At 42.6% G+C, this 27500-nt stretch overlaps 1 protein-coding gene across 2 annotated transcripts in view; it reads right to left on the bottom strand.

Annotated features, from left to right (window-relative positions):
- Positions 1-27500, bottom strand: part of fam189a1 (family with sequence similarity 189 member A1) — a 109177-nt gene that overhangs the window by 12244 nt on the left and 69433 nt on the right. The window contains exons 3-4 of one of the 2 annotated variants that reach the window (XM_027008926.2): positions 16430-16540; positions 8239-8364 (exon numbers count right to left, since the gene is read on the bottom strand). In XM_027008926.2, coding sequence (XP_026864727.2) covers positions 8239-8364; positions 16430-16540 — 237 coding nt within the window. Of the gene's footprint in view, positions 1-8238; positions 8365-8482; positions 8574-16429; positions 16541-27500 lie in introns of those variants that run through there. The other variant, XM_027008927.2, reaches the window with a different exon arrangement.

The following is a 27500-nucleotide window of genomic DNA, read 5'->3' on the forward strand; positions in this document are numbered from 1 at the left end:
GAAAATATGTGATGAAATGGGCAAAAATGGTCACAAATAAATCACCAAAAGATCATCCAGTATGCACAACACTTTTTTTTTTAACTTTTCTGATGCCCCATACATGAGTGAACACACATAGCTGTCCCACAAGCTTCTAGTCCCCATCAACATGACCGTTGGATTTATCGAGACATTCTCCGAAACCTGTTTTTCCAAGAAAAAGGAGCTATTGCCATGTAATAAATTCAACAGAACCAGGATATCGCTGTGTTTTTTACTCAAAAAAATAAACAGTGGGAAAGACCGTCTTCTAGAAGCTGAATCCACTGTAAGCAATGTGAACAGGTAACCATGTTCACAGAACAAACAAATGAACCAAAACTTCAGAACAAAAATGGCACCTTCCACCCCAACACCAGGGTCTGTCTGTAGCTACCACCCCTTTAGTGGAAGAACCAGCAACAAAAGCAACCAGAGCATCTAGTTGAGGGAAAGCCAGCTAGGAGGTAAATGTCTGACACGTTCACGCAGCTGACAGATGGCTTTCCTCCCATCCACCTCAAGCCGCATCAACTTGATTCCAGTTTTTTCCAGGTTTCCAGGTGCATATATAAGGTGGCCTAACTTTAAGCCCCCTGCATGTAACACATGGTAGTGCAGGCTAGCTGAAGATGTATGCCTTGATGGGGGGGGGGTAACCTGTAAGTTTTTTTTTTAAATGCTAATTACAGTTATTTTCATATTAATTATTACTAAAATATAGTAGAGTTCTTAATTCTTAATTCATTCAGTCAGTGAGTTGAATTAAATTGACTCGAAGAGGGAGAAAGACAGAAAAAGAAGCAAAAAGAGTGATTTCTCTTTCTTTTCCTCTTCCTCGTTGGAAGAGAGAAAGAGTGCATGAGCAAGAAAGAGAGAGAGAGGGAGAGAGAGAGAGAGTGAGAGAGCGAAAAGGAGTGACACAATGAAAAGGAGAAGGAAGTGCTAAAATGCTGTCACCAATCTGCGACCACAGAGTCATCGTTTGTCTACAGACAGGACATGGCATGGGAACAAGGGGAGCAGTCACTCGGGTAGCCTGGCTGAGAATCCCGGGAGTGTTCGCGCTCCACCACCAGCCCAGCATGAAGCACGCTATCCTGCTGCCGTATCTCTCAGGCAGCACTTACCAGTTGTCTGTTATCACGTGCGGATGATTTTCATAACACTGTGCAGAAGTCTGAAATACCAGACACTATACAAGTGGTCCTTTGTCTTAGATTTATAACCATCTCATAGCATCAGTTTAGAACACATATGACAAGCGCATATGAGCATATTCAGTTGTAATTTTGAACGGTAGGATGTCCAAATTGAAACAAAAGCATTCTATCATTTCAAACATATCAGTACTTACTCTCTGTTTAAATGTTGAGGAAACAATAAAACAACATAGTTTTGACTGCCTCTAAACAATGGTGAAGTCAGGTGAATATTACAACTTATTCTTTTATTATTTGATCTGTTTCTGTTATGCTCACTTTCCTTATCATGTTCAAGCAAAATGAATCAACTTCATTTGACAACACATCAAATCAATATAGCTGTTATCACTGACTCTGATTCTGTTCCCGATGTTCAACATGAGAGGTGCAGACGAGCACTGCCATAGGGTAGAGAGAGTCCTGCTGGTGTCTGAGCTCTGCACAGAGTCTTCTGGGGAAGCTCACTAGTTTGGATTGGCACTCTGAGCTAAGAGCGCCAACATAGCACAGATGGCTACTGGTGATAACCATAATTCCGAGCAACAGTATAAACTCAGAAGCATGTTATATCCTAATAACGAAACATCCAACTGACCAGATGTGTCCACATGTGAATATGTTGGACCAATCAGATTTTACATTATTTAATTCTATTTACGCATCATGACCACATGGGTAAAGTATATTAGGCAGCTTGGTTCTTTGGAGAACCCCCTTTTTTATTTAAACAAACAAACAAAAAAAAAAACAGTGGCATAAAACTCTGACCAGAGCTTGCAACATATGGGATGTTCGACTACATATTGCCTGGTTCACTGTCCAGATCAGTTGTAACATGAGAAGTGCCATTTTATCATATAAATAAATGCAAATTATGTGCTAAGGATCTTCACAGGCAGCGCTGATCAGATCAAAAGCCATAACTTGTCGTCCCAAGCTGGCTGTCCGCCTTCACCTTATCTGACACACATGTGCCACTTACTGGCTTCATAGTGACGACTCTTTTAAGGTGACACACCCCTTATCGAGTCCGAAAGGACAAAAGAGTGGGTCATTATCTCACACGCCACCGGCTCGTAACAATCACTGATGTGTGGGGAGCAGGTGCATCACTGCAGGCCAGAGTGGAGGCCCACACAGCAGCTATTACAAGTGCCTCCCACTGCCTCCGAACCCGTAAACAAAATACATTCAACTTTACGACGGCCCGACGATGACAGGACAGAGGGCACTCCAGCCAGTCGGATGCTGTGCCCAGTTCAGCTTAGCCCTGCTCTGGCCCCTCATGGGTGGTCGGTTTCTGACCGCAGGACTGCCGTTAGCTGGATGGTTTTGTTTGGCAGTCACTTCTCAGCCCAGCAGTGCCAAAGATGTGCAAATAACCCAGCAGCAATCTAGGCCTGATACTGAGAGATAACACGCCAGCTCTACACCCACACACGTGCCGCCACCATGTCCGTGTTAATGTTAGGTTGACTGTAGCCTGTCAGCCAAACAGGGTCCTGTGAACATTGGTCCTGTGGTCTGAAACTGACCAGTGATGAATACGGTTGACGGTGCCTGCCAACAGGCCTACAGTACGTAATTGTATACTGATAAAATGCACCAATAAGATAAGTGTGTCGAATGAATTGGTCACTGAATGTAAGTAGATGGCAGGTGTTTCTAATAAAGTGGCCTGTTAGTGTTTGTATTTGTATTTTTAACTAATGCATTTCATAGCATTTCATAGTTATTGAACAGTGAAGTTTCACCTAAGCAGCCCTGAAAATACATGAAATTTTATGAGGACCATGATGCAACATGATTGCCTGTCGAAATTATCGTGTATAATATCTGTACATTGAAGGGTATGCTGACACTATTGGAGTTGTGTGTGTGTGTGTGGTCAAATTAACGGTGAGTGTGTTAGGTCACAAAGGATGATTTCATTATTATTTATAGATGACCTCACATTACTTGATCAGTGAAGTGTGTTCATGAGAAAGTCCTTGACTTGCAACAGATTCAGGCTTGAGAAAGCTAGTAGCTATCTCAAGTCTGAATCTGTTGCAAGTGAAGTACTAGTGTGCTCATAGTAGAGTGCACAGAGTGCATAGAGAGCTTGTAGTATAGAGTACTTCCAGCAAAGAGTGCTCATAGCATAGAGAACTCGTTGCACAAAGTGCATATAGCATGTGTTGCTGGCTGAGGTCAGTGAGAAGTAGCACAGTGAGAATGAAGCTTGATTAGTCAGCTTAGTAACACACAAGGCCCAAAAAGAATCTGCTTTTTTGTGCTGGTCTTATGATAGACTTTTGTGTGTGTGTGTGTGTGTGTGTGTGTGTGTGTGTGTGTGTGTGTGTGTGTGTGTGTGTGTGAGACAGTATGCAAACAAAGGAAGATGAACAGAAGAAGTCACTCCTGGCTTGTGACCAGGTTCCATCTCCTTTGTGTTCAGTCCATTACCCTCAAACCACAGAAGTTAACCACTGCAGGCCACCGCCACAAACATCCAGAAGGGTTAGTCAACCTGGAGGAAATTCCATCTTTTACAGGTTTATTTGACTTCTGCCTATGACAGCCAATGGAGAAGGTTTTGTGCATGAGGTGAGGGTTACTGTCGTCACGGGAAGCGTGTCGAAGGTGCTCAGACGCCGTGAAAGCAAGTGCGAGAACTAATTAGGGCCTGCATAACTAATGATTGCTGAGCCTCATCTGCATATCGTCGCACTGAAGCTGGTGACGGCGTGCACAGAGACATTTCCAATAAAGCCTCAGCTCTTAAGAGCAGCATGTAATTCCCACTCCACTAAATGGGCCAAGCGCTCGCCAAATGTCAAACCTAATGCAGTTGGAAAATAGAGAAATCCCTGGTGGGGCAGAGTGTGTGAATGGGAAGGGAGCCATGAAATAATCTCATCATACTCCTAATGCAATACATCCATGTAAAGTGATGTCAGTTCTATTAAATGATAAATACTGTATACCACTAAATAGTAATGTGCTGTATAGCCAGCGTATCAGACTGAAGAAAGCACTTCACTTGTGCTTGGTACATGAAGAAAGAGAATATCCCTGTGTTTTAGGGTTAATCCTACTATAGTGACCTCAGATTTGTACAGTATATTGCTGTTGTGTGTGCATTTATGTACTGGCGGCTGGGTGAAGGCCTGTAGATGTGCTAGGCAAGATCCATTTTTTCCTTGGAGACATACTACATTTGCATACTGAAATTGTAAGAAGCGAAGGCGCGGCTTTTAAGGAAAGCACAGATGGAGTGTCTGTGTCCTCTTAGCTGGCCCCCTGCCTTGCTTGTATTGGGTCACTGAAGGTGGGGCCTCTCCTGTGTTACACCAAGGCATGAAAACACGAACTCCTCTCTGGTTCTTTATATGCTCATGCCATGTGACCAAAGGCAAACTACGAGATGAGGAGAAAATGAATATCCACGCGCGATCGGAGAGCTCGAGCAGCCACGTGTAAATTTAATATCAGATTTCCTTCTGCAGGAGCTGCCCGGTATATGCAAGTGGTCAGCAGTGCAGAGAAATAATGTACCAGCCAGAATGTGGGTTTGAATCCCAGCTGTGTCAGGTGTTGCCTGCGACCAGCGTGCAATGGTAGAGGAGGTGCTCTCTCTAGCATGTCTGGCATCAGTGCAGTTGTGTGGTAAATTAGAATGCTTAGCTTTTTTCTCCCATGAGTGTGTGTGTGGAGGCTGTGTTTGGGGAGGGGGGGCTGGATGTGTGTACGTGGAGTTCATAAATAGGCAGTACCAGGCTCTATTAGCATCTGTGAGGGCATGTTCTGCCTGTCTGTGGGAGCGACAGGCAGGGGTGTTGATATCAGCAACAATGGGACTGCCCGTAACTTAAACAGGGAGAACAAGAAGGGAAAATATCCACAGTACAAAAAGACCCACTTCTGGGAGGGAAAGTGTGGGACATAAAATGTTCTCCAAGAAACTATGGCTTTGGAACAGGTGAAATACAAAATATACAAGAAGTAAGGCACGCAACATCACCATGTGTAATACAAACACAGTGTGTAAGACACACATCACCATGTGTAAGTCACATATCACAAAGTGTATGTCATCAATAACTATAACAAATTGTTTGCAATACATACACATTCTGTAAGTTTCCATTTCCTAGGTTCTTAAAGAAGTTTCTAATTCGTTTCCCATCATGTAAAATGGATCAGTAAGTAGGAGGCAAAGGATCATCAAGTTTAATTTGAGGGTATTTATTTACATCTAAGTTGGATAAACCATAAAGGTCCCGTCATTTCAGAGGACCATAATTTGACAAAAATAACAAAATCTTAACATTGTAATGTTTAGTACTTAGTTCCAAATCCTTTTTTATCAATGACTTCCTGAATGTTTTAACCCACAGACATCGCACACGCCAACATTGCCAAAATTGCCAAAATTGCCAACGCTGTCAACGTCACCAGCAACGGCAGTTTTGCCAACATAGGCAACGTCACCAACGTAACCAACATCGCCAACATCACCAATGTCCCCAACATCACCAACGTCGCTAGCATCACCAACATCACCAATGTCTCCAACGTCACCAACGTCGCCAGCATCACCAACATCACCAATGTCTCCAACGTCACCAACGTCGCCAGCATCACCAACATCACCAATGTCTCCAACGTCACCAACGTCGCCAGCATCACCAACATCACCAATGTCCCCAATGTCACCAACGTCGCCAGCATCACCAACATCACCAACATCACCAATGTCTCCAACGTCACCAACGTCGCCAGCATCGCCAACATCACCAATGTCACCACATCACCAATGTCACCAATTTCACAATGCTTACCTTCTCTGCCAGACCTGCTATGCTGCCTTTCCCAGTTCCTACTGTTTCAGTGGCTTTTTTGCTTACATTACTGCCTAATTGAAAAACCCACTTAGTAAAGTTCAGTTCAGGTGAATGACTTGGCCCGTCAAAAGCCAGCACTGCTGACAGTTCTGCTCATGCCCTCAGGTTTACAGATGAAGTGCTTGCTTTGCACACTTTCCTCATTCCCTTAGAGGTTACAGGCTAATCTTCATCTCATTTGTCCAGAAGATCTCTTGCGGTAGAATGTGGCCTAGTGTTTCTGTCCTGGAGGATCACCAGGGGTTTTCATCTTGTGGTAATCCTTTGATGTTTGTGCTTGCGTACACTTCTTTACAGTAGTCTTTGTCATATTTATGGCTGCAGACTTAGTGTGTGATCTTGGTCTGTCCAGCAGTTTCTCTGTTTGATGGAACTCACTTTTGGTCACCCACTCCCTTGGTCTTCCATGGTCTGACAGATTGCTTGTTAATACATTTTTGCTTCTTAACACTGTTTTTGCTTTGTTAAGGAGTGACACCAAGATACTGAGAGAGAGCGAGAAAGAGAGAGAGAGAGAGAGAGAGAGAAAGAGAGAGAGAAGAACAACTAATGGCCCAATAACTTATTGTCCCCTGAAATGAGGGAAATATAAAAAGGGCTGAGCCTTAGAGGTTCACCCCAATATAAATGCAAATTCCCTTGAATTAAAGCCAATGGTATGCACTTTAACCCAGACGTTAAAGTCCTGACCAACTTTCACGAAAACTGAAAAATTCCTATTAACATAATCGCGGATAAAACAGGGGTGACTCATTAGCGATGTCTTGGGAGAGATTTATCTTGCTCACTATCTAAGTGTTAACATTAACTAGGTCCTATACTTCATGTACCTCAGTTTTCTTTATTATCATTATCTCATTCAAGTGTGACTGTCTCTTTAATAATCTCTCTAATTAATATTTCTCACCCTTTGCTTGTCTGTGGGTATGTGGTCAAATTTGTTGTTGACTGTACAGATCATGAAAGGACAGTAAACCTTTGAGTGCAGACAATCAATGCCTCCGAAACAGTAATTATCGTACACAGCTCTGGATCTCCATGATTATGTAAATATTCCTGTTTGGCAGAAGCTTTGGTGTGTGTGTGTGTGTGTGTGTGTGTGTGTGTGTGTTTGTGTGTTGTGTGTGTGTGTGTGTGTGTGTGTGTGTGTGTGTGTTTGTGTGTTTGTGTGTGTGTGTGTGTGTGTGTGTGTGTGTGTGTGAGTTTACTCCAAAATGTACAAGTGGTAACAAGACAATGACATATGTCTATGGCATACATATATAAATAGCTTCTTCACGTTTTCTGATTATTCCATGAAATAAAGATGTCAGTCTCTAATGACGTGGTGAAATTGTTTGTTTATAAAATAAACAAAAATAAATAAAATAAAATATTAACCTCCAGTTAAACCCCCACCCTTATGGCCAATATATTCAACCCATCCAGTTGTTGCATGACAACCGTCAGGGCAAACCCACACACTTAAATCTCATAATTGTTTATTTTTAAATCCAGTGTACTGGAGAATAGCATGGAAAAAAAGTTATATTTTAGTACTCAGTAATCTAATTTGAAGAAAAACTATAATAGCTTTTGTCAAGGGAATTTTCTAAAATCAATTTAGGCTGCCTGTGTGATAGAAGATTTCAGGTATTGCACATGATTTGGGTTTTGTACAGGGTATGAGCTGAATTTACCCAATGCTGTATTTCACTGTCTATGTCATTTATTTCAAATATCTCAGGCAAAAAAATAACATAGTTGAGGATAAAAGGAATAATGGAATCAAGTCATTTATTTGTGCTTGAAGACATGTCTGAATAACAGCTATCCTAACATCACAACACTTACACAAACCCACACACACCCACACACACACCCACACACACACACACACACACACACACGCACGCGCGCACACACACGCACGCGCGCACACACACACGCACGCACGCACACAAACACAGACATACACATATACACACACACACACATACACACACACGCACGCATGCGCACACATGCACGCACACACACACGCACCCACACACACACACGCAAGTGCACACACACATGCACGCACACACACACGCACACACACACACATGCACCCACACACACACACGCCCAGATAAACACACCTTTAGACGCAGGCGAATAGTATTGCAGTCCCTTAGCGGATTGAGTTTCAGCATCTCTCCCGGGTTGTTGCAGCTGGGGCTCTGGTGTTTGCAGCAAACACACACACCATCACTGTCAGATTTTATCTGTGAAGCAGACAGAAAACACACACACACACACACACAAACCATCACTGTCAAGTTTATCCACAAAGGTGACACAAAAACAACTCGCACATCATCTTTTATCCATCATGCAACACACCTGCAAGAGCTTGTTCACCATGCAGGAAGCCTTGTCTTAATGTGGACAAAGCCTTAGCAGTGGGCTAGTGCAACACAGGTCCAAATCAACCAACTTCAGTAGCAGTTATGGTGCGCCGAACAAGGTGCCTCAGTTTGACCTAGATTATATGAAAGCAACGTGTGAACCTTGAGCGCTGAGGTTAATTGAACTGAGGAAACCACTCCATTAGCATGGCAGTCAAACCAATAAGTCTCTGAGGAGAGGAGAGAGAGAAAAAGAAAAAGACAGAGTGAGAGTGAGAGAGAGACAGAGAAAGAGAAGGGAAAAGATAAGAAGAGATGAATGAGAGAAGCAAAGAAAACTACAAAAACAGAAAAACAGCCATGTTCACAAAACAAAGAGAAGAAAGAGAGACTGAGTAAAAGAGACAGAAATCTTGGGAATCCCTCAGTGTTGTGGTGCTGAGGACCAGCCGCTTGACTCGTGGGGCACCTGCATTTGCCCTCAGGGCAACGTGCACCACTGGGGCAGAGAAATGCCAGTTGAGTATCCTCCTTTTGCATAAAGGTTTGGCACAGACACCAAACCATTGTGCCTGCATTTATGTGAGGGTGTTTCCTGTTCTGTGCATGAACGATTAAAACAACCACATTCCACACCAGTGCTTGGCTCAGTGACGGTGACAGCCTACCTCTGCGATATCATTGTCATGTTTCCATGACAACAGATGGTTTTATAAGGCACGCGTACTTTTAACTTTCTGTGCAAAATGGATATTAGTGTAAATGCTGTTCTGTTTGATGTTTGCAGATCCATGATTTTGCAAAGGCATTAATGTATTCATGTAGGCATACAATACCATGGTGATCTAACAGTCCAGTTAAAAAACTGTAAATCTATTTTGTTTGTGATAATACACATTTATCCACAGTCTCGGTGTCTCGTAAAGGGTGGCAAATCTTATGGTGTTTTGTGCAGGGAATGTCATGCATAAAATGTTTTACATTTATCGTCATACAGCAGGATTAAAGAATTAAGTCCTAATAAAAACTGGTACCAATATCCCATAAAGTTTCTTGGCTGAATCTTCATGCCCATCAAGTACGAAAATGTGCGGCTGAAAAGTTGTGCCCTTATGTGTAAAACCTCATTCTCCCGTCAGCCAATAGGCTGCCAACTCAGCTCATGTCATGAAGGGAGGCTGTGCAGGCTTCAGCACCAGATATGTCTCCAGATATGCTGCCACTCCACATCCTCTGCTAGGAATGACCGGAGCTCATCCGGCATGTAACGCAATGACGCTGATGCTGATGCTGATGGGATGTTTGTCAGCTCAAGAAAAGGCGCAGTCTGGTCAGTGACACATTGACAGAATATTATAGAGGAAACAAGAGAAAAGGTACTGAAATGTTCACACTCACCCAGTGTTGGGCACAGTTTTAAGACACCACATGCTTGTTTTAGAGTTTTGTGCCAGTTTGACCTGGCTCTGAGGTGGTATCAGGTGGGAAAGTCTGAAGAGTATGTAAATCTGTGTGCAAGTGTATGAGTGCCATAGCAGCCGTGTGAGCTATGATGTTTCAATGCTGGTAAATTCCACATTTCTTGGCCACTGTCTTTGAAAATTGACAAATGAAATTGTCTCACTTTCTTCCCTTCTTTTGACACTTGGCATTTATTTTTTTATTTAAAAATACTATTTAAAAATTGTGACAATAAAACACTGACGTCTCGGTCCATTTTCGGGTTAGGTTGGCAGTAGGGTGAGCAGAGAAGCTCAGGTGTCTCGGTCCTCAGCTTCTTCCTCTAGCTCCTCCTGGGGAAGCTGCAGGTGTTCCCAGGCCAGCTGGGAGATGTAGTCCCTCCAGCGGGCTCTGGGTCTGCCCTGAGGCCCCTTCCCAGTTGACCATGCCTGGTATAGCTCCAGCAGGACATGACCAGGGGGCATCCTTATTAGATGCCCAAACCACCTCGACTAGCTCATGGAGAAGCAGTGGCTCTGCTCTGAGCTACTCACCCCATCACAGTGTGAAGACTATCACCCAGTAGAGAAAGCAGAGAAAACTCATCTCGCTCACTTGTACCATGATCTCGTCCTTTCAGTCATGAAACGGAGGTCATGACCACGGGTGAAGGTGTGGACATAGAGCGACTGGTAAATTGAGAACTTCACTTTACAGCTCAGTGTGCTGAAAGCTTTCATACAAAGAAAAACAACATGGGGTCTCATTCACCAATGTCTTATGTTTTTTTTAAAATCTGATCTTGAGAAAGACTCCAAGGAAAGTCTGTGTTGGATTCGTGATGTGTTCGTAAAGTGCAGAACTGTTCGCATCTTTGTTCTTATAATGACAAATCTCATTGTCATAAACCGTCATAAATCTCATAAATTGGGAGTGTGTGCCAGGTTATAATGATCAGAAGTAAACACCCTGCCAATCACTATAAAGGGCATGAGACATCACTGCTGTGTGCACCCACAGAAGTGCCTGGAAGCCTGTTCCAGCCACTTTTTTTTAAAGGTTTGCTTAATTGCAGCTTTATTTCTCAGAATATATTATGCATTGTATTTCTGACTTAATTTCTTGAAATTCTGATTTTTTTTTCTTAATTACTGCACAATGTAGACAAACAGAAGAAACCTTTGTTCACAAAATTGTTTCTCCTGAATCTTAGGGTTGACTAAGTATCTTTTCCAGGCTGGTAGGTCCTCTATGTTTATATGAATAAGGACACAGTGTAATATCACTTATATTTGTACACATTTTCCTGTGCCTTTTCTTAAAATGGGAACCACCACCCCAGTTTGCAAATCGAGAAGCACTGTGGCCAAGGTCCATGAGTTATTTTAGAGGCATATCAGCCAAGACAACCCCCCAACAATAAATAATAGTAAGATAGTTCATTAATTTCCACTTTTAATATCTTGTGTTAAATTAAATAAGAATGACAAACATAACCAACGAGCACTATAGGCACTAACCAGGACATAGTAATACCATTGTGCAAGGGCCAATCAAATTGTTTCTCCCATTTAACATTTGTTGTACTCGTACCTTTGTACCTCTGGCAAATGACAGCTACCTGTGATAACCACTAACTCCTGGTCTGTACCTCCAGGGTTGTTAGTAAACAATATATATTGCAAAGATCTGTTCTATGATTGGGATTAAAACATGAGGAATCAGATTTTAAACCAGCCCAGCTCAGTACATGTGCTCAAAGATTCTGAGCTCTATGAATGCAAAGGCTGAACTTTACTCTAAAGGTGTGACATTGCACAAGTAAGCTGACACATGCTAAGACTATAAAACAGACCAAAGTCTCGGTTTTAAGACTAGGGCACACACGTACTACAGTATGACACAGGACATACTACAACATAACAGACATACTGCAGTATGACACAGGACACACTACAACACAACACATACTACAGTATGACACAGGACATACTACAACATAACAGACATACTGCAGTATGACACAGGACATACTATACAACACAACACATACTACAGTGTGACACAAGACATACTACAACACAACACGTACTACAGTATGACACAGGACACACTACAACACAACATGTACTACAGCGTGACACAGGACACACTATAACACAACACGTACTACAGTGTGACACAAGACAAACTACAACACAACATGTACTACAGTATGACAGGACACACTACAACACAACGCATACTACAGTGTGACACAGGACATACTACAACACAACACGTACTACAGTATGACACAGGACATACTACAACACAACATGTACTACAGTATGACACAGGACATACTACAACACAACATGTACTACAGTATGACAGGACATACTACAATATGACACAGGACATACTACAACACAACACGTACTACAGTATGACACAGGACATACTACAACACAACACGTACTACAGTATGACACAGGACACACTACAACACAACATGTACTACAGTATGACACACTACACACTACAACACAACACGTACTACAGTATGACACAGAACATATTACAACATAACAGGCATACTACAGTGTGACACAGGACATACTACAACACAACACATACTACAGTATGACACAGGACATACTACAACACATACTACAGTGTGACACAGGACATACTACAATATAACACATACTACAGTATGGCACAGGACACACTACAACACAACACGTACTAGATTATGACACAGGACATACTACAACACAAACTACAGTATAACACAGGACACACTATAACACAACATGCACTACAGTATGACACAGGACACACTACAACACAACACGTACTACAGTGTGACACAGGACACACTACAACACAACACGTACTACAGTATGACACAGGACATACTACAACACAACACGTACTACAGTATGACACACTACACACTACAACACAACACGTACTACAGTATGACACAGGACATACTACAACACAACACGTACTACAGTATGACACAGGACACACTACAACACAACATGTACTACAGTATGACACACTACACACTACAACACAACACGTACTACAGTATGACACAGGACATACTACAACAGAACAGACGTACTGTGATATGACACAGGACATACTACAACACAACACGTATTACAGTGTGACACAGGACACACAACAACACAACACACATATAAGAACACAAAGGAAAAAAAGATCCCGAAGAGAGGAGACCACAGATGTGTCAGCTAGGGCTTTCATGTCGACTCACAACTTTTTTTTCACATCAGCGTCCTGTGAGTCTAGCACCTGTTAGACGTAGCTAACGCTGCCAGGCTGCATGCGCAAACAGAGCTTCCGCACAGCTGCTGATGTTCGTGTCTGGCAGCAATTCCTACCTGATCACATCAAAGACATTCTACTAATAAAAATCAGTCTTGATTCAGCCTAAGCTGATACATATTGCAGCAATATGATAATATATACAGAGTAATGAGCGATAAGCATAACCCTCCTGTGCACTTTCGTGGATAAAATCCCTTGTAGCACAAATACTGAGGAAGCCGACACGAAGTATAGTCAGCTACATATTATCAGTTTTACTTGAAGGGTCTGATTATCCAAATCATATTTTTAAATCTGTATTTGCACTGCTGTGTTGTTGAGAGAGAGAGAGAGACAGAGAGAGAGAGAGAGAGAGAGAGAGAGATCTCATTTCCTTCTCTACCAAACAGAATGCATACAGACACATTGTCAAGGACCCATGAGTAACAGTCACTCAATCCTGGAACCCACCACTTTAATGATACAAGGGACTAACTCTAACCCCCTGTAATGATACAAGGGCCTTTCATCGGCTGTGGCACACTATTCACAGAGCCAGCTTTAGGCAGGAGTGAAAATGAGAACTCCCAATCCGAAACCCGGAGAGATCCTCACACATTTAATTGTGCTTACAGTAAATAAATACGTAAACTGCATGAATAATGCAAAGAAACCGACCCCACAGGACAATTAATAATCATAAGAAAACATCCACCCTTAATAACCTTAAATTCGCCTTAAATGCCAAGGATACGGAGGGATTTCACATCTTTAAAAACTGCATGAACAAACATTGCTTTATTCTGGGACTGAGGAAGGATGTTCACTGGCATTGGTGGTCTTTTAACCACTCGGCCCAGGGAGTGTCAGCCAACCCATTGGTCCAAACTGGGCCTGTGCTGGAACCATACTGGTACTGTTATGTATTCCTATTGTTGCATCCCAGAGCCAAACAAGCACTTTTTGTTGTTATTCTGTGGACCTTGCCTGTTTGCTCCACTTGTTTCTGCTGTTTGCTGTTAGTACCATGAGGTTGTCTCTACAGGAGCCGGAGTATGGGTGCAGGTATGGGCAGAACGGCAGAGCACTTCGGGTGACATTTTCAATTCACCAAAATGTTACCCCTAGAGAAACGAGGCTTATGAAATGAGCAGTGGTTCACTGTTTTATTATTCAAGCAGAGTGACATATCCTCTACATGTCCACGGTCCTTTCCAAAAGGCAGGGCACAAAAACTCCCATTAAATGTCAAAATGTTTCTGGTTGACCCTTTCGAGCAAGTTAATTACCACTAGAGCAGAGTGTGTGGAGTAGCTCTCCAGACAGAGTTTCAGAATGTCTCAAGACAAAGTAAAATGGTCTTGTAAAGAGAATGAATTATTCAGAGTAAAATGTAACTACTTCAAGATATGCTTAAGCACTGCCGCATTGTGAAGTGCTGCAATTTCTCTCACATTTTCTTCTGTTGACTTTTCAGATAGCACTTGCATACGGATTTGGTACACTTGGTACAAGTAAATGTTTTGAGAAATATAAATCTAAACAAATCCTACAGCATTTAGTACTGCACAGTGTTTATTACTGTGGCGTAGTATCACGGCTAAAGAGTATGAGCAGTAGTGTATGGATAAAGGGGACTGTACCCTGAGGCAGGAGTGAAAGTGTTACTCCATGTGGCAGTGAAGCAGCAGCAAGCCTGTGGTAGAGGGTTGGGATAGGATGCATCGGGTTGTGACCACACACACCTGTGCTGTTGCTGCACTACTGGGGCTGAGCTCTGTTTACATACACACTCAGATAACAGGGGGGTTTTCGTGTCCAAGATGATGTTATTTGTATTAAAAAACTGCTCACAGGGGATGTGCATGAGCAAGATCATAAAGTGTTTTGCGCACATGTTTTGCGCAAGATCATAAAGATTAAGACATGGAGTTAAAACCATCAAGTCAACATAAAGTCCAAGAATTATGTGCCTTATCGTTTCTTCTCACTGCAGTGTGCTTTGCTTATATCAAGACTAAAAGTTAGATAATATACAATTAACATACAAAATATGTGTAGGAAAGAAAGCCCAAAGGGGCTTATTAAACACATTCACATTCATAAATTCAAAGTCTACCATACAGTTAGTGGTACCAAATGCACAATTTCCATGATCAATCATCAGCAGCAGCTCTATTCAGCTATGCTAGTTAACTTTAACTTTTGCCTCCATCAGTGAGTCTTCTGACCAGCACAGTTCGGTATGCATGCCCCTGGTTTGTTGCTGAAGCTGATACGTCAGAGGGCCAACTCAGTCACATGGGAACCGCAGGAGTAGAATAACATCCAACCTTCAATGGGTGAGCCCCCTTTTTTAATATTTAATAGCAGGATTCCTATTTTGCACTGGTGTTTCTGAAACAAAATCGCAAAAGTTTGTAATCAGAAGCCTTCCCATGTGCTCTATGTAATACATGTACTCCGTAAATACAGATCCTCTTTCTGTCTGCTGGTCTACAAAACTAACAGCAGCAGAACTCATTCCCTAGAAAGGGAAGCATCATTAGACTTTTCTTCTGGGCTCTGGCAGGTGAACATGCAGGCAAACCACGAGAGAGTATAATATTAACAGGGAGACAGAGAGGTTTGCATTAATATTTATTATCAAGATTAGAAATACAGGAACAGACTGTTTTCCCCACTCTCTACTCCCTCCATATTTTTTTCTTTCTCCCTCTCCTTGGTAAAACTCTGGTATGTGAAACAAAGGGCGTTTATTATAGCATCGAGGAAATCAAGGCTGTTCTAAGGGAACATTTCTTTAAAGAAGGTAGTTTTGTAGGTATTATTTATGAAGCGTATGAAGTTTATGAAGTATTGTTTTGTATTTGGGGGCAATGATCATGTGGTGCTGTTCTTTTTTTAACAGTCTCTATGGTAGAAATACTAAACACGGAGCTGGCAGCTGGTTCTTGATTTAAAGAAGAGATCAATGAATCCATTCTCCAGAGGCATCCCCACAATGCACCAATCCAAGTGGCGGTTTTGGCACTGAATAAGTTTGAAATGAGGCTTAAATCAGATTTTGGTGTAAAGGTAGCCTATTTTAAGATGGCTATTTTTCTCTAAAGTACTTTTGTATGATCGGAGTTAAGTGCACGAAGACTGGGACTGACACCGGCGGATCTCTCACCAGTTGACAGTCCTCCTGAGAGTTGACCAGCTGGGCATTGTGACAGGATAGGATGGCACCAGCAAGGTTCAACATCACACACACCGCCGACAGCAGCATGAAGAAGGTGATCTGTGGAGAAATTAGGTGATGGGGATGGGGGAGGGGATTAGGTGAAAGAGAGAGAGAGAGAGAGAGAGAGAGAGAGAGAGAGAGAGAGAGAAAGAGAGAAAGAGTGAGAGAGTGAGTTAGAGGACACAGACTGTCAGTTATATAACCTTTGAGAGTCAGTGAGAACTTTAAAAACACAACAGGTTGCAATCTAACTTCTCATTAGCTTTACAGCTGTTACAACAGAATATCTCTCTGATTCTGCTGCATCATGTCCCTTCGGGGCAATTAGAGACCCAAAGGAAATACAGGCCTAATTGCAAATAAGTTCTGTATCTATTATATTAGCAGAGCCCTTCCAAAACTTTGTCCCTTGAGTTAAACTAAAGCATCATCATGAATTACGCACATGCACAAAATGTAACCCTGATTTGGAAATATAACACACACACACACACACACTCACAAACACGCGCGCGATACTGTACCACACCTTTGGAGAGACACAAATTTATAAATGGAGTGAGGTGTGCCCCTAACAAGTTGTTTATTAGATATTATTTGGATGGCAGAACATTTGAAACATTAGTGACACTGGCAAGGCGCTGGCATAGGTGTGGGCACTCTGCAGGTCCAAGCACATCTGGGTTGCTGGAGTCAGAGTCAGTCTGACCGCTGAGCTGACTGGTCCACCACCCAGTCGTTAATGGGGAAGAGAATGGCTAAAACAAATTAAGCATGCAAACAGATGGGATATTGACTCTAACTGTAGCCAGCATAGACTAACGCGGAAAGAGTAGCTCTGTGTTCCAACATCCACAAGCAGCAAGTATTGTCACAACTAGAGCTCGGTGTGGTACAACACAAATGGGATGGCAACCGGGAGCCAGCATGACAGGTCAGATGAGAGATATCTTCATCATCATCATCATCATCATCATCATCATCATCATCAACATCCCAAAACTGGGAACCAAGACCCAATGAGTCCATGCACTCATTAAAATGAGCTTTTAGAGCACTCTGAACAGGAAAAAGATGAGCATATACATCACTTATGCCTTCCCTAGCAAATCATATAGAAAATCATCATTCTCAATGCAAATGTGGTTAAATTGATTTTAATTAAATGTGAACACAGAGTGGAGTTTTTGTATACCTTGGGATGTGAAAATTTAGATTGTGAATAATGAGAACTTGTAGGTTTATAATATATAGTTGTATTTATATCAGAAATGGAAAGAGGATGTTTTGGACTTTACTTGCATAGCTGATGAAAGACCACTGTGTGAAATGTCCTGTTTCTTTGGAAACCTTGTTTAATGTTTCCTACCTCTCTCTCACTCTTTGGACAAAAGAACTCAAAATAGGCTTTCAAGAGCATGCTTACAGAATTTAGATATAATTACAGAAAATTGCAATATAACTTTATCATAGGATGCTAAGAGAATAAAATAAGTATAAGACAGAAGTAAAATATATACATGCTGTTTTTAAAAATCACTTATATATACTGCAATATACTGTACGTTAACAGTACAGATCCGAGACGTACAGATGCTGCAAATTCTGGTCTTTTAGCATTAGAACTAAACCTTGCAGCTACCTGCCCCATGCCTTGTCGTGCGTTTATATATCTAACACATAAGCAAATTGGGTTTACTGCCCCGTAACAGCTTTTAAGAGCTGAAAAGCTGTACTCCTATTTAGGTAAAAGCATTAACCTGCCTGCGATGAAGGCTGAGGGGAGCAAGCACTTCCAGCCTCAGACCCAGGTCTTACAGGCGGTAAACATGTGCACTGACCAGCAGACCAAAGAGCCTGCTCTCTGGCACAGAACACACATTTATCTTTGTAAGTGACAGTCTCCGTCACACTACCCTCGCCTTCAGGGGATGACCGACTCCATCCCACTGCCTGTGTAACATTTTCCTAAAAGTGTCCCCAGCTACAACATTACTAAGGCTAATATAAAAGACTGTTTCTGAATCAGAGGGTTTTGTGTAGAGACACAAGGGTCTGCTCGTGTCATTTTCTTCTGACAGCCTTTATGAGTAGAACTCATGAGTTATCGCGTTTAGGATTCATTTTGTAATGAGTTCAAGTAGCTAACTCACAATGCCTTTATTAAAAGATATGGAAGGCAAATGTCATAATGATTGATTTAAAAGAGAAACAGGCAGATGGGGCTGATAATTAAAGAAAACAATAATCAATAAGGAAAGCAATGAGCTTTCATCAGGCAAGCTGAGCCCTCACGCCCATTACCGTTACATACTCCAAACTTAATAGAGCAAGTGAGCAAATGCAGAGAGAGAACAGAGGTCCCCTTTTGGGCTTTTTGTCTCACTGGTCTTGACAAACTACCTCTCCTGCAATTCCCAGGCAGACTAGAGTCTGATACATGTTCTGTGACTTATGGTCAGCTAGAGAGACCAATCTTTCCCTAATTCCCTACTCCACACCCCCATCTATGCAGTCTTGGTGTGGGCTGATGGATCTCGAGGGCAGCCATTTTTTCAGCTCTCTTCTCCGCCGGCGAAGACGCAGCCGCTGGTCCTTTTCCTTGCTCGTGCTATTAAAACAATTCTCTTTATTTCATAGCTGACTGTCCAAGAGTATCAATTGTGCGTGAAGAAGCACAGAGAGCCTTCCTGTTCACGTAAATCACACTTCGGGTGTAATAGAATGGGCTTCAAACTGTCACACCCAGCCCCCGGGTAGATGACTGACCTGCCCACTCAGCTGTAGATCAGAGCTTGGCTTCTGGAGCTCTGCTGTGATTAACTACCGCAGGCCTCTACCTGACGCGACATTAACCTCACAACATTGGTGACGTAAGGGGAGAGCGCAAGAGACAAACAGGGACAGAGACAGAGAGAGAGAGACAGAGAGAGAGAGACAGAGAGAGAGAGAGAGAGAGAGAGAGAGAGAGAGAGAGAGAGAGAGAGAGAGAGACAGAGAGAGAGAGAGAGACAGAGAGAGAGAGAGAGAGAGAGAGAGAGAGAGACAGAGAGAGAGACAGAGAGAGAGAGAGAGACAGAGAGAGAGAGAGAGAGAGAGAGAGAGAGAGAGAGAAATATGAGGATCTAAAAGCAAGGTCAATATGAAGAGGAACATGAAAAGAAAAACAGAAATCAGCAGCCAGAGCCAAGACAAGAACAGCAGGACGTAGGGTAAAAAGGACACAGCCAGGGAGGTGTAGCAAACAGATGACTAAGATAAGCCTTAGTGCTTTTCAGACGCACAGCAAATTGGAAGATGAAGAGGCTGATTTGAGCAAGACAGCTACAGCTCCTCCAGGGGCTGTGAAGGTCCTTGGTAGAGACATGCACAGGAAGCAGACCAATGGCTGACTTCCTCTACATTAGATAATGTGCAAAAGATATGGAGATCACCAAAGCTGAATGTTGCAGTTGAACTCCTGAACTCTGTTACGTACAGAGCACCTCAATTATGGGAAAGTTAGATATAGAGTTAGTTTCATGTAAAGTCAGAGAAATACACTCCAGGAAAGCATGTCCTTTGCGAACTGGGAAAAGAAACGGCCAGATTGCAATTCAAAAACCTGTGTCTCATTTTTCAGTTCGAAGAAATCATGTATTATAATCTTGTCACTATTTCAGAGCTGCATATTACAACTCCAGTGCTATCGCTCAATTCTTCATAATTAAACCCAAAAGAACAACTGCTTCCCTGAATATTTATGCCAGCACAAGAGAATTCCGTCTGTGATCGTCCTGATTCCTTCACACAAAGTGAAGGATGATTGTCTCCGTAGTGTCTTCACGGGAATTTATAGTTGCTTCCATCAGTTAAAAAAAAAAAGAAAAGAAAAGAAAAAAAAAGTTGTAGTTTTTTTAAAAAGGACGTTTTCTCACGATAGTACGGGCATGTGTTTCCACACCCAGTACAGAAGCGACAAATCTATATGATAGCTACAGAGGCATCTTTATCACCTTCGGCAAGAAATATATCAGAGAGCAAATGACGACCAACTTCCAGGGAAGGCAGTAATGACTCTGATTGTGTAGGGGGAAATGAAAGAACATTACTGGATTGGCGCGACGCTGTGATGAAACTAACCTTAATGGACCCTTCCGTGCGTCACTTCCATCGCAAGCAGAGCGTAGCCAATCCAATACAACGCTCAATCTATCGCAAAAAAGATATTATTCAAGAACCGGTTTGCAGTTGTAGAGAGGAGGTTTCAAGCCTAGACAATATTTTTCACTGTACCATGTTGAGCTAATGGAACTACTGCAGGTTAGGCGTATGCGGATTCTTTATCTACCCGACATATGGCGCGGGAGGACTTGATGAAACAACCATTTCTCTTACATAGCACATTCATTGTCTTAATTTCTCAAGTGTCAGCCAAAATATAGACAAAATATAGAAGTATTACAGGAACATATTTTACATCAGATTACATGTACAGAACAGTAAAATTGTGACATAAAATACAAATATGACTAGGTCCAAAACGATAATGGATTTTCTGAAACTAGTAACAGTCTATCCATTACTTGGATTAATCTGACTAAGAAACTGCCCAAAGATGTAATGAAATAATACATTCTAGGCCTAATATATTGCATTATTATTAGTATTGTTGTTGTTGTTGTTGTGGTTGTGGTCGTTGTTGTAATATCTACTTCAGCCTAGACTGCACTAAGTCCAGGGGTCAGCCCGAGACCAGATGTTGGTCTACGAAATAATTACGAAATGTTAAATCAGAATAAGAAGATGAAATCAGAACAAGAATGAAATATATCTTACCGTGAGGACTAGTTCTATTGATAGCCTAATATTCTACTGAAACTATGTTGATACTATTGCTACTATTCTTTCGAAACTCTATAAATCACTAATTACATTAAATATGGCATTACTTTAATATGCGAGTACTTAACTAATGCATGTAAACAGCCAGCTAAAATCTATCAGGCCAACACAAGCATACAATCCGTTTTTAACTACTGTTATCCTATTTTCTCTTCAGGTTTAACTAATAAACCTTCTTCCACTGGTACACATATCGTTTTCGTATAATGGAAGTTTAACAATCTAGTCGACTGGAGTTTTGTAGCACTAACTATAGCAACATTAGCTATAGCCAGTAGTTACCATCTTAATAACGAGTAAAGATACATTTTAAAACTGGATTTATTATATATTTTATTTCTGACAGTGCCGTAATTAACTCAATACTTTTAATCTCACCCCAGCTTAACCTCAAGCAAGAAAAGTGTATAAATAGCCTAAATACTAACTTGAATACTAACATTAGACATGTAGACATGTAAATGAATTGCAGTTACTTCGCTATTTTACTATCCATTTGCATTCACATAAGATGTTAACGTTACCATCTTCATTGTTGGGTTTAAAAGCCGTCTAAAATCGAGTTTGGGTGGGGCAGTTTGGTACTACCTTCTGCAGCCTAGTCTTGGGGGGTGGGAGCGGGGGAAACTATCTATATTTTCCAATGGTTTTGCTCAGTTAGCCACGTAACAGTGAAAAAAGACCCATAGCCAAGGTTTAGGTACGCCACGGATAACCAAAGCCACACCAAAGGACCACAGGCTGCGCGACGCTGCCTCGTTGCATAATGGGACATAAATCCGAATGATAGATGTGGTTATTTGGCACATTAACCGCCCTGACGGAGTGCAGTGTCCTTTCGGAGCGCGGACTGCGTGCAGCCCCTGCCCTGGCACGCTAATTACCCAGCCTGGCTTCATGCTGCTGTCTCTAATTACCGCGTGGGATTCCATATCACTGGTTAACAGCTTCTCATTAATTACTGCCCCGGCGTCGCGAGCATCCCTAACGGAGAGGAGTGAGAGCACGCGGGGCGCGCGTCACTCATGGGCACGTTCCGCGTGAGACCCGGGGTTTAGTCTGGGCCCGGCACGAGGGTAGGGAACCAAAGAGTCGCAGAAGGTGATGGGTTTCCCTGTTTACGCGAGGAGGGAGGGAGATTAGATGAGTAAGGTGGTGTCTGGGTCGGGTGCAGTGATGAGAGAGAGAGAGAGAGAGAGAGAGAGAGAGAGAGAGAGAGAGAGAGAGAGAGAGAGAGAGAGAGAGAGAGAGAGAGAGAGAGAGAGAGAGAGAGAGAGAGAGAGAGAGAGAGAGAGAGAGAGAGAGAGAGAGAGAGAGAGAGATATGTATTATTGTAGACATTAGATGACAGAGTAGAGCAGCAGAACTGCGTAGTAGTGGGATGACTCAATGCCCCGTTCTCACATGCATACTGATAAGGGGTGGTTCATTTCCGAGCACCCGGCTGAGATATTAGAACACACACACATATTCATGTATTATCATCTCCAGAGCAACAGGTGAGGGCTGTGAGTGTTTGCAGATTAAAGAGCTTTGAAGCATTCACTGCTGAATAGACTTCCATTCCTTTTCTTGATCTGATATACTCTGTAAATATTTGGTATAATCCAACCAGCCAGACCCCATCTTTGTAGCTTTAATGTAATGGAACCAAAACAATTAAAAACAGTGTTTAGGTATAACTTTACACCTGGCAAATTATATCTCAGTCTCTTTATATAGTATGTTCCTCTGATCTTTTCTGTTACAATTTAAAAAGAGGCCTTATTGGTGAAATTATCTTTAATTGCCATAGTTACATTTCCCAACACAAATTTGTTCAGCCATTGCAGTCTGCACAGTGTTTAAACATTTATTTAGGCTGTTGTCTGCATACTTCACCAAAAGAAAACGGATAAGGGCCTTAAGCAGCCTTGGAGTTTGTGACTCAATCCATCACTGTCATGGGCATAAGAGACAAATTTAGTCATTATATGCAGACATTATGTGTACACACACTCCACCTCTCTTAGACTGTGGATGCAGTCTAACTCAGGCCACTAAAGACTCGGCTGAGATGAGACAGACATCTTATATTAAGAGGTAGACAGGGATGTGTTGTGTGGATGTGGGTAGCACACTACATCAGGGCGCAGGAGGTAATAGGCCATGTCTGACACTTTTGGTTCTTTTACCACTGCCGACCTTTATTATGTTGATTAGCTAGTGTGTGTGTACGTACATCTGGTCATGAGGGCAAAAAGGACACACGCATTCCTTTATGATCATTTAGCATAAGGTCGGTGTGTGCGTGCATGAGGGCAAGCATGACTCACACAGTCCATTATGATAGTTAGGTATAGTGCATATGTGAGTTCATGGTGGGGTAGAAAACACATTCTGTGCACACAGCATGAAGAGTGTGTCAGAATACCAAACAGAATCAGCCCACATCCGACCGTCACAGTTCTAAAGTGCAGAATCCATGATAAACACCCGAGGTTTGACTTGCATGTGACGGACAAATTAAATTCGCATTGGAGTAAGGTTGATTCGCGTTGAAGTAAGGATGACTGTGATCTGTGTCGCAGACTCTCATCTGTGTATGTGTTGATTCATGTGCATAAGGGGCCAGTCTAAACATGACCTCTCTGGACCCCACCCCCCCATCTCTAGGTACCCTTTCTGTGACATTTGCCCCTTAGGCGAAACGCAGTGAAAGTAAGTAAAAATAAACGGCATTTAGTGCAAGTTGTGAAAACAATGCCATCTAATCGGGGTCAGCCTGTGAAATGACGACCTCCAGAAGTCTGTCCACGCCTGGCCGGAGTTGTGAAGTAATTCGGGGGGGGGGGGGGGGGACTGGCAGTGCAATTAGTCGAGGAGTTAGGATGCCAGGCTTCCTCGTTACGATGTCAGTCTCCCTTGGCCTTTCATGCCCTGCCAGTTTCATTAGTGTTGTCTTCTCTGTCTCACTGCCACACAAACCAGTCTGTAGGCTGCAGGCGGCCTGAAAAATGTCATTGTTTATTTTTCAGCCATGTCATGCGAGGTGAGATCAGGCCAGTGGTGCTGCTGGTGTCTTTTTTTTTTATACTCTTTTTGATTTGGGTTGCTGGTGGATCATCTGTCCTTCCCTCCAGACTAATACTCCTCTTACCCCACAAGTAAGGAACCTGTCATGGAATGCTCCCCCCCCCCCCCCCCCCCCCCTCATGAGTCACGTGGTATGGCCCGACGCGTGCAGGGGGAACCATGTCTGTTTGTAGCCACCTCCTCCGTAAGGACACACACCTTCATGGGGTTAATCGTAACGTGCCTGTCTGTCTATTTAAACCCCAGTTAGTGTGAGCCTCCGTGTGGGTCATTGTCGTTGTTGATGTAGATATTGTTGTAAGCGTTACTGTTGTTGAAGAATCACTGTTACTGTTGTTTAGTCTTTGTCACTGTTATTAATGTTCATGCAGTTATGTAAGAATGATCAGCGTTAATGTTTTGTGTGCGTTCCAACATTGTCTTGTATGTTTTATGCTATTAAATGTCTTTCAACGTCGAGGAGGTCTGTGCGTCCTGTTCCACGCTCGGTGGCATCCGGGCCAGCGTCACAGAACCACAGTCTTCTCAAAGACACACAACACTGCACTTGATCCCTGGCAGGTTAAATTCAACAAAGGAAAGGACTACACAGGTTGCAGATCTAATAGACTATGAATTAATATGCGGCAACCTTTAAGTCAGTAGCCATGTAAAAAAAAAAAGAAATCACAAAAAGACTCACAGTTAATTTTTCATATCAGGTTTATTATTTGTCAGTCTTGTCACACTGATTGATCCAAAGATTAAACAGGCAAATGAGATTCATGAAATGATGGGTTGCGTCCATGGTCTGCTACTATCTTGATCTAACACAAGCTCACGAGGCAGTGGACTCACTGGAACACATATTTGTTTGGCTTGTGAATATGGAACTAAATGGGCAGTCACTTTTTCACATTTTAGAACATTGGGAATTTGACATTTGAAAAGCCTGCTAAACAATTGTATAAGATCTTTTTCCAAGCATCTTTTATAACAGTTATTAAAATAAGTTAGCAACCTATTTAAAAATGCTTATATACTTAGCTTATTTACCTTGATGATATTAGCTGAAGGAGCTGAAGACCACAGCCATTCCAAACAGCACAAGGCAGGAAGTATTTATGCTTCATGCCACAGGTGGGTAATATATGTGCAGACACTGTCCTATCCAATTTCAGCAGGTCTGTGCACATTTACATAGTTAAGGCAGAGGTAAGAGGTTGACCCCACTAGCCCATTCAAACAAGCCTGTTGGTGTTATTGTTAAAACTCACAGGAGAAAAACTGTGAAGTTGACCTCTGTGTCTGGTAAGAGATTCCACAGGTGGTGGATCCATTGGCTAAAAACTTCCAAACACGAGCGCTTAGTATCACTTACACATCTACTCATTAGCCATTAGCTGCTAACACCTAAGAGAGCTACTCTAAACATACCAGTAAGAGCCAGGTCCACAGCTGTTTCCTATCCTGGAAAGGAGAGCGAAAGATAACAAGTTTCACTGTTTCTCAGAGGAAAATATTTTGGGAACTGTTAGAATCTATGTACTGTATGATCAGGTGACTGTTCTTATTTATCATGCAAATGGGAAAAAGCATCTTACGAAAACAGAACAGTTTTTGCGGGAAGGTAGTCTATTTTAGCAGAGCCAAGTAATTAGATCACAGATGTCAGGTAGTGCAAGGCAACCAAAAAGACTCGATGATTAAAATGGACTGAGAAACACAACAGACCCCAGGGAGAGGGGTAAGGTGGAGGGGTGTCAGGGAGTGATTAACCCTCACTTTTCAACTTTGAATCAGTTCCTGACCTCCATCACCTAAAACAAGGAGACCCTCAGCCAAAGAGCTGGTAATGAATTTTGGCTGCTGGGCTTACAGGGTAGCAATCAGGAATGGATCAAGGAGAGAGAGAGAGAGAGAGAGAGAGAGAGAGGGAGAGAGAGAGAGGGAGAGAGGGATAGAGGAAGAGAGAGAGAGGGAGAGGGAGATAGGAAGAGAGAGAGAGAGAGAGAGAGAGAGAGGAAGAGAGAGAGAGAGAGAGAGAGAGAGAGAGAGAGAGAGAGAGAGAGAAAAACCATAAAGGTATTTCTCTCTTATAGTCAACAGGTAGCAGATCAATGGCATAAAGCAGAGATGCTCACCTGCCGTCCTTCAGATCTATTGTCCTGCAGAGTTCTGTTTCAACCCTAATTTAACATACCAAATCCAGGTAATCAAACCCTTGATTAGGTGGGTTAGAACTAAGCTCTGCAGGGAAGATCATCAAGACAAGTTGTACACCCCATACAAAGCTTCTGTGATTCAAAATTCTTATCTGAGATCAGCGCCTCCTCTGTCCATATCTTTGCATTTATTAGGACAGTAGTTCTCTGATCAGTACTCAGTGACACCATTAAGCTCCAAAGACAACTGAGTCACCTGATTTCATGCTTCCTTCATATGAACCAAATGCACAAACCAGGTGCCTCTGTTTAATCCTGAAGGAAAATTCATATCAAACTTCTGTTATCTGGTATCATCCAGGATGCCAGGATTATCCTTCCATGCCACTGTCACCATCAGCTCGCTCACTGGGGGCTTGTAACCGAGTCACTGCAAGCCTGCTTTCCGATAATGACCATTGTTAAAAAATGGAACTGAACTGAACCGAATAAAGTACATTAAACTCAGCTAAACTGAATTGAACTAAACTCAATCAAATTACTAAAATGAGGGTCTCAGAGAATGAGACTGACAGGCTCTTTGAGAAATGAAAGCCAGAAAGGGATCCAAACTCAGTATTCGTATTCTCTGAAAGGTGTTCCACATATCCCGTGCTCAATCCTGCACTTGCTGTCCATGCCTCTTCAGCTCTACTCCGCCAGAGAGAAGTCACTAAGCCTAGCTCCCACACCCCACGCCCCATGCACATATGGACAGAGAGAAGGGTAGAGAGGGAGAGAGAGATGGAGAAGGACAGACAGAGAGAGCATGCTGATATCTCACTAAGCTGGGCTGGCCTCATGGAAGGTATGAGGGCCCGCCTTCAGGCTGGTGTGGTCCCTGTACGGCCCCCCAAGGGTATAAGCAGAGCCTC

The sequence above is a fragment of the Electrophorus electricus genome, chromosome 21, assembly GCF_013358815.1.
Source record: "Electrophorus electricus isolate fEleEle1 chromosome 21, fEleEle1.pri, whole genome shotgun sequence".
In the NCBI taxonomy this organism is placed as follows: domain Eukaryota; kingdom Metazoa; phylum Chordata; class Actinopteri; order Gymnotiformes; family Gymnotidae; genus Electrophorus; species Electrophorus electricus.